Source organism: Phyllostomus hastatus, unplaced genomic scaffold (assembly GCF_019186645.2).
Source record: "Phyllostomus hastatus isolate PE091 unplaced genomic scaffold, TTU_PhHast_1.1 phas_contig_86, whole genome shotgun sequence".
NCBI classification, from domain to species: Eukaryota; Metazoa; Chordata; class Mammalia; order Chiroptera; family Phyllostomidae; genus Phyllostomus; species Phyllostomus hastatus.
Window position 1 is genome coordinate 51129732 of NW_025333977.1, and position 9024 is coordinate 51138755.

Below are 9024 nucleotides of genomic sequence, written 5' to 3' on the forward strand. Positions count from 1 at the left end.
TCTATTATATTTACAGTAGCAGCAAGTTGGGAAGAGATAGGAGATCCTTTGACTATGTATAGTGTGAACTGTGATCTTCCACCCAGCTAGCTGATTTTTAGAAAGGATGGAAAGAAGATAAGACTCTTGCTGAGGAAGGAAGGATTGTGAGTTGGATCTATAAAGCAGTGAGGTTGTGGGTAGTCAGATTCTGAGGTAAGGTGAGAGTAAAGAATAGTAAATAGGTGTAGTGTGTGAGAGAATAGGGTTAACCACTACAGTAATGGAGTTCAGGAAACTTTGAAATGGGCTAAGATCTGGGAGGGGTGTTGTGAAGTAATTACAATTGCATGCAACAGCAATTATGTACAATAATATAATGGCAACAATCATATGACAGAATCTATAAGATCTATGTAACAAGAATAGGGAGTACAGAACCTAGAGTAGTGTGCGAATGGGACACAGGTGAGTTAAAGGACAGTGGATTAGCAATACAGTATGGAAAGAGATATCAGGGGAAAGCTGTCAGGTCATACAATATATTTAGCCTAGCAAAGCAGACTATACAAAAAGAAAAGGGATACAAAAATACTATTACAAAAAGATGTAAGAATACTGGAAAAATAATAATAATACAAATATGCAATAACTTGCAGGTTCTCTGTAATAGCAGAGTGAAATTTGTCTCACTGTCCCATCTTTTGTGATGCCCTTTCTTTGGGTTCAACTTTGGTCTTTTCACAGATCCAGGATTTTGTCTCACTTGTAGGTGTTTAGAAAAAAATTTAAAAAATAAAAATAGAAAAGGTAGACGAAGGAAGGAAGAAGAGATAAAACTGGAGGAAAGGAAGGAGGAAGGAATAAAACAAGAAATCAGGAACAAGAGGAAAAAGAAGTCAAAAGAGAATAAAAACAATAAAAATTAAAAAATCAAGAATTGTTAAAAAAATAGAATCAAATTAAAAAGTCTCTTTCTTTCAAAGCGGCCAAACTGCTCTTGCTGGCTGTGGCAGGCTGAGGGGTGATTGGTATGGCTTTTCTTCCTCAGTCAGCGGAGCTTGCACTGGCTGCCACGCTGTCTGGGAAGCTAACGTGGCTCCTCAGCCTTGCACCCTGGGTGTGGGAATCAGGTCTTTCCCCAGGGTTACTGTAGTGGACTGGGGTGCAGGGATGCTCTCCCTGCATGGGAGCCCTGGGCTAGGTGGCAGGGAGGCTGGAGCGACTGATCACTTTAGGAGAATTCCCCAAACAGTGTCTGTCTATTCACTCCTTCCTCTTGAGAAATTCCTCCTGTTCAAGCCTGCCACTCCACACAGTGGCCTGGCTTCTCCCACTGCCAAACTCTCCAGCCATACCAGTGACTGTGGCGATCAGGGCCTGCTGCATGACCCAGCCCCTCCAGTGTCCACAGCCTCCAAAGGTGCTCACAGCCCCTGTGTGTTTTCTAGCACCTGGATTCCTCCCAGTGCCACTCAGTCCTTGTTTGGCTGGGGAGGGAGCAGTTGTCCCAGCTCTCTCCCAAGGAGGACTCTGTGGCAAACCCAGCAGCAGGCACTGGGCCTGGGGCTGCAGACCCCGGGCCACACGCTGGTCCCTGGGACCCTACCTTGTTGCAGCACTCTTCTTAGGGTCCGGTTTTTCGGTTCCGTCACAATCCTTGGTTCCCTATTTTCACATATGCTGAAGTATGTTGGTTGCTTGCTTTTCTGCTCCGTAGATCGGTCAGGATTTTCTCCCTTTAGCAGAGGGAAGTGGAATCTGCTCTTTCCTACTCCGACCCCATCTTAGCTCACTCTGTTGGAAGTTTTTGATTACTGTTTCAATTTCACTAATTTTAATCTGTCTATTCAGATTTTCTGATTTGTCCTGATTTAGTTTTGGAAGAGTACATTTCTAGGAATTTATCCATTTTGTCCAGGTTATCCAATTCATTGGCCTAGAGTTGTTTGTAACATTTTCTTACAATTCTCTGTGTTTCTGGGAAGTTGTTGTTATTTCTCCTCTTTCATTTCTGATTTTATTTATTTGGGTCCCCACTCTTTTTTTCTTTATGACACTGGTTAATAGTTTGTTAATTTGATTAACTTGTCATAGAACCATTTCTTGGATCCATTAATCTTTGTATTTTTTTTTTTTTACTTTATTTCATATATATCTGTTTCAATCTTTATTATTTCTTTCCTCCTATTCACTTTGGGCTTTTATTGTTGTTCTTTTTCTTGTTCTTTCAAGTGTAAATTTAGATTGTTTATTTGAGATTTGTCTTGTTTCTTGAGGTGACCTGTAATACTATGTAATACTATGAATTTCCCCTGTAGGACTACTTTTGCTGTGTCCCATACAATTTGGTTTGTTGTGTTCTCATTTCCATTTGTTTCAAAGTATCTCCCTTCATCTCTTTTTTAGCCCATTTATTGTTTAATAACGTGTTATTTAGCTTCCATGTGTTTGTGTATTTTTCAGTTGTTTTTTTTATGTGATCAATTTCTAGTTTCATACTATTATGGTCAGAGAAGATATTTGATGTGATTTCAATCTTCTTAAATTCATTGAGGCATATTTTGTGTCTTAACATGTGGTCTATTCTATAAGATGCTCCAGGTGTACTTGAAAAAATGTATATTGTGCTGCTTTGTGATGAAATGCTCTGAAGATATAAAATCCATCTGATCTAGTTTGTTATTTAAAGCCACTGTTTCAGAGTTGATTTTCAGTCTGTAAAATATATCCATTGATATCAGTGGGGCATTAAAATCACTTACTGTGAGTGCACTACTGTTCATCTCTCCCTTTATGTGCATCAACATTTTCTTTATAAATTTAGGCACTCCTATGTTGTGTGCATGTATGTTTACAAAGATTGTATCTTCTTGTTGGATTGCTGTTTTTATCCTTACGTAGTGCCCTTCTTTTTCTTTTATAGTAGCCTTTGTTTTAAAGTTTATTTTGTGTAATATAAGTATTGTTACCCTAGTTTTAAAAAAAAATTCATTTGCATGAAATACCTTTTCCATACCTTTACTCTTAGTCTGGGTGTATATTTCATTCTGAGGTTGATCTTTTATAGACAGCACATATGTGGGTCTTGTTTTGCTATCCATTTAGCTACCCTTTGTCTTTTTATTGGAGCAGGAGTCCAAAGAGTGGGGTTATTTCATTGCCTCATGTTGATCCTATAAGGAGGAGAGTGTTCCACCACAGAAAGATGGCATCTGTGGTGTGAGAGAGGGAGTCAGCATAGGGGTCCTAATGGCTGTTGATGGTTCTCTCCCCAGATCCACAAACCCTAGTCTCTTTTTACACAGCTCCAGTCCTCTCCACCCTCCTTCCACCAGCATGAGTGGCTGCTAACAAAATTTTGTGTACTGGCCATTTATGAGGGTGCCTATGTCTCTAGCTGACTCCTGTCTCTCTGTGCAGACAGAATTCCTGCTGTTTTTCAAAACCAAATATTATATGGGCACTTCTTCCAGAATCAGGGGTTTTGAACTGGGTAGCCTGGATTGGGGTTAAGACCCAGGCTTCTGAGATATCCCTCCAGAATCACAGCTGCCGCCTGTGGGAGCATACCCAGCTGTTTTTGCATCTCTGTCCTTCCCACAGGTCTCCACTTGGCTTCTTCTGTGATTCTTGGTTATAAGACTTCTGATTCAGCTAGCCTTCAGTTGGTTATTCAGGTTGACTCTTCTATATTTTAGTTGTAATTCCAGTTTGGTCCTGGAAGGATGTGAGTGTAACATCCACCTAATCTACTTCCATCTTAACTCTCCTTCAAAATCTTCCTTTTTAAAAATGTGTGGGTTTCTGTTGTTTCATTTATTTATTCATTAATTGGTTGATTCTTGTCTGAGTTCTGATTGGAGATCAGCCCTGCAACCTTGGTATAGGGGGGAGGGGTGGCACTCTAACCAACTGAGCTACCTGGCTAGGGATGCTCAAATTATTTTCTTAAAGACCAAGAATAAAAACTGTAAATAATTATTGGAAATGTTAGCATGCTTGAGATTTCTTTATTTCAAACATTTTTGGGACTATAGTCTCTCTCAAAAAATTGGAGAGCACTGTTATAAATATATCTCATTCAAATAAAATGAGGAAACATATCATTTGCCTCTGAAAATTGCCATGTCTATTTAGATGCCATTTATCAGCTGTTCAGTGAAAAGAATGAGGCAGAAACAAGGGCAGAAATAAATCTGAAGCCAAATGTTTCTGAAAAAAAAAAGAAATATTCCTCTAAGTGTTACTTCACATGGAGTTAATACAACAGAATACAACTATTTTTAACAATTAGTATAAAACTTAGCATGTAAGGTATAAATATTCAAAATATTTTAAAATCTTCAAGAGTAAGATATCTTTAAAAATAATAAGTAGTCAATGTTCAGAAATTTATAACGTTTTTGTACACTAACAATAAACTATCTGAAAGAGGAACTAAGAAAAAATTCATTTACTATAGGAAACACAAATAAAATGAAATACCTAGAAATAAATTTAACCAAGGTGGTAAAAGCATAATTTTGCTCAAAAAAGTATAGAACACTGAAGAAAGAATTTGAGGAAGATACAAATAAATGGCAATATATACCATGTTCATGGATTAGAAGAATTAACATCATTAAAATGTCCATACTACCCAAAGGAATCTATAGATACAATGCAATTCCTATTAAAATACCAATGGCATATTTCACAGATCTAGAACAAATATTTCAAAAATTTATATTCAATCAAAAAAGACCCTGAATAGCCTCAGCAATATTGAGACAGAAGAACAAAATTAGAGGGATCACAATACCTAATATCAAACTGTACTACAAGGCCACTGTAATCAAAACAGTCCAATAATGGCATAAGAACAAACACAGAGATCAATGGAAGAGAATAGAAAGCCCAGAAAAAAAGCCATGTCTCTATGGTCAATAAATGTTTGACAAAGAGGGCATGAGCATACAGTAGAGTAAAAATAGTCTTTTCAATAAATGGGAGAGTGAAAATAGCCTTTTCAATTCAATGGGAGAACTGGACTGGTATGTGCAAAAAATGAAACCAGGCCACCAATTTAGACCATTCATTAGGATAAATTCAAAATGGATAAAAGATTTAGTAAGTCATAATACCATAAAAGTCCTAGTGGAAAACATAAGCAACAACATTTCAAATATTCCACGCAGCAATATTTTTGCTGATATATCTCCTAGGGCAAGGGAAATAAAGGAAAAAAAATAAACAAATGGACTACATGAAATTAAAAAGTTTCTTCACAGCTAAAGAAACCATCATTAAAATGAAAAGGGAATTGACTTAGTGAGATAACGTATTTGCCAATGACACATCAGACAAAATGTATAAAGAACTCACACAACTCAACACCAGGAAAACAAACAATCTAATTAAAAAATGGGCAAAAGATCTGAATAGACACTTCTCCAAAGAGGACATACAGATGGCCCATAGACATATGAAAGGATGCTCAACATCACTAGCCGTTAGAGAGTTTCAGATTAAAATGACAATGAGATATCATCTCACAACTATCAGAATGACCATCATTAATAAATCAACAAACAACACATGTTGGCATGGGTGTGGAGGAAAGGGAATCATAGTGGTGGGAATGCAGACTGGTGCAGCCACTGTGGAAAACAGTACAGGGTTTCCTCAAAAAATTAAAAATGAAACTGCCTTTTGACCCAGCAATTCCATTGCTGGAAATATACCCTAAGAATCCTGAAACACCAATTCAAAAGATCTTATGCACCCCAATGTTCTTAGCAGCACCGTACACAATAGCCAAGTGTTGGAAAAAGCCTAAGTGCTCATCAGTATATGAATGGATTTGAAAACTGGTACATTTACACAGTGGAATACCATGCTGCAGAAAGAAAGAAGGAGCTTCTACCATTTGGGACATCATGGATGGAACTGGATAATATTATGCTAAGTGAAATAAACCGTCAGTGAAAGACAAATAACATATGATCTCACTTATAAGAGGAATTTAATGAAGAAACTAATGAGCAAAACAGAACCAAAGACATGGAAACATGGAAGACTGACAGCTGCAGGAGGAAAGGGGACAGGGGGGAATGATGGAAAGAAGGGGAAGGGGTTAGTCAAAGAACATGCATAAATGACCCATGGGCATGGACAACGGTGGGGGGATTGACTATGGGAGCTGGTGGGTGGAGGAGGGGAAAGAGGGAAATTGGGACAGCTATAATAAGATAAAAAAGAATTTTAAAAAGTAAAAAATAGTAAAAGAAGTGTAGGTATAAATTTGCCAACATTAAACTAGTGGGAAATATTTCTAAATCTTCCAAGGAAACTTTGAGTCATTAGTGCAGTGCTAATTAATTCCTTTATCTGTATTTTTCCCATAATATACCATAATAAACACTGATATTTGTATACTAAAATGTAGTAAGCTGTGGCTGCATTTTGTTTTGCTCACTGTGTATCTTCTGAAGAGCAAGAATCTGCTTTACAGAAGAAGTATATTTAAACTGATGACAATAGATACTACACTTGATCTTAGCCAAAAGGTGGAGAAGCAATACAAAAGTGTCTAAAAACAAAATACCTCATTCTTATCACTATTTCACATTGAACCGGAGTGAATCACTTATAGATGGCTCAGGACTTAACCCAATTTGCTGCATTTTGAAAAAAAAAAGGTAAAAAACACCCTGCTTTAGTATGCCTGGCCAGTGGTAATATATTTTACAAGCTTGAACCCCAAAATGTGCTGTGCTTTCAAGTTATTGTTTAAATTGTCTGAGGGTACAGGTTTGAGGAACACATTATTTATTTTCCCATACTTATGATCTCTATACATTTTATATTTAATCTTTTGTGGAGAGCTTTTTGTCTTTACCTTGAGCTGAGTGTGTGCTAGGCCATAAAATCAAGTGATGACCCAGTGGAACTGATGGGCACACTAAAGAGATTCCAAACACTGGTTCAGACCAAAAAAGCCAGGGGCTCCAGGCTGGATGAGATAAAACCTCCTTTAATAAGTCTCCATAAGTAAGAATTCAATGAGCTGCTAAAAATACTTTGGGGGAAGAACTGGTATAGTATGTATTAAAAAAGGCCATTTTTATAAAGCCTTAAAGTCATCATTAAACATTTGGTTTATTTCTAATTGCCAAGTTAAATGTGAAACATATCCCCTCCCTGTTCCTGAATTTTGCCTTACCCCTATGTCCCACTCCATTCCTCCCTCCCTTCAGGACCAGGCAAAGGGACAGTGTGAGAGAAAGCTATGGGTGATGGTCAGCAAGGCAATAAGGGTCAGAACCATTCCTTGGCCATAGAAAACAATAGTTTTTAGTTTTGATATGAGTGCAGCAAGAAATGTTATGACATGCAACTTTGACATCTATTTATTAAAAATGCCCTATTAGTCATAATCTTTTGTTTACACCAGTTAAACATTTGAACACAAAAGAGTTGATCACATGGTACAATTTACTATGAGTAATATGTATTTCTATTTCCTGTAACTGGTTTACATATAACTAGAATTTTCATCAGACCTTTCATCACATGTAAATATAGGTCTCACTAATCAACTTTATAGTATTAAATATCTTTTTAATAAATCTTTTTGCAGATTGATATTAAAATGCAAAAATTTAGAATACCAATAGGATTTCAGCCCATATCTGAGATTTCATTCTTTAAAGTAAGACAAAGATTTCATTTGCTTCTTTATAGTGCTTTCTTATACACACGACTTCTAAAAATTATAAATATATAAGACTACATGCACACCATATCATTCTTAGAAGATGTGGGGAATTTTTGCAATTGTTTTTTCTCAAGTGTCATTCAGTATACTATTTGCAGGTGGCAGTCATTCCAGTCAAACTGACTTTAATCATTAAATATGATTAAATGGATTTTTAAATATTTTAAACATTCACTGAGCCACACCAGCCAGGGTCTTTTTTATTGATTCATTTATTTTTTTAAAGAACTTATACATACGACCCATGTACATGAACTAAGGAGAGTGGAATGCTGTGGGAATGGGGCTGTAGGGTGGAAGGGAATAAAGGGGAGAAAAAAATGGGACAACTATAATGGCATAATCAATAAAATATATTTTTTAAAAATTTAAAAATTCAAAAAATTTTGGTAAATAAATCTCTCATTACAAAACAAATAATTTAATATACAAAATACTCTTTCAAAATGGTATTATAAATTATTTTGTTAAATTTTTTAAAATGTATTTTCTATGTTTATTTTTTTAAAGATTTTATTTATTTATTTATTTTTAGAGAGGGAAGGGAGTGGGAGAGAGAGAAAGAGAGAGGGAGAGAAACATCAATGTGCGGTTGCTGGGGGTCATGGCCTGCAACCCAGGCATGTACCCTGACTGGAAATCGAATCTGCGACACTTTGGTTCCCAGCCCGCGCTCAATCCACTGAGCTATGCCAGCCAGGCCTATTTTGTTAAATTAAATGACTGTTTTATCCTCTGGTATTCATCCATTTCTGTTATAAAATGAACCATAATATTCATAATTCCTACACATATAAAATTATTATACTTACTTGTTAACTTACTTTTCTTTGTCATTCAGAAGCTGAAGATACAACCTTGGTTTCCTGTATGAAATTATCCAAATTTCAAGAAAAGAAAGTTAATAATATTAGCACAAGGAAGAAAGAAAAAATAGAGTTCAGAGTGGATTCTCTGTCTTCATCACTGTTTAGATCCAACACTTCAACTGGATGCAACTTGGCAGAAATGTTATCTTACAATGAAGGTAAAATTCAAATGTACAACAATTTGAAGCCTTTTCCAGATAAAACACTCTGGACAAGTGCTGATTTGGAAATTGCCCAAGTAGGACCCCAGGACAACCGTTTTTGCCGTAATCACCACCCACGTCTCAAGTCTTCTTGTACAGATATGCATCTCTCACTTTTGTGGGTAAGTCTGTAAATGTCAGAAATGTATCCTCTTATCTGGATGTTTGTGCTGACAGGAAAAAAACAGATAACAAAAGTGCTAATCAGTCA

The 9024-nt window shown here is 36.5% G+C and overlaps 1 protein-coding gene across 1 annotated transcript in view; it reads left to right on the plus strand.

Annotated features, from left to right (window-relative positions):
* The window catches only part of LOC123827380 (putative uncharacterized protein ENSP00000383407), a 73900-nt gene extending 65240 nt beyond the window's left edge, over positions 1-8660 (plus strand). Inside the window, 1 exon segment of the mRNA XM_045851891.1 lies at positions 8583-8660. Coding sequence (XP_045707847.1) covers positions 8583-8615 — 33 coding nt within the window. The 3' untranslated portion in view covers positions 8616-8660.
* The last annotated feature ends 364 nt before the right edge of the window (positions 8661-9024 follow it).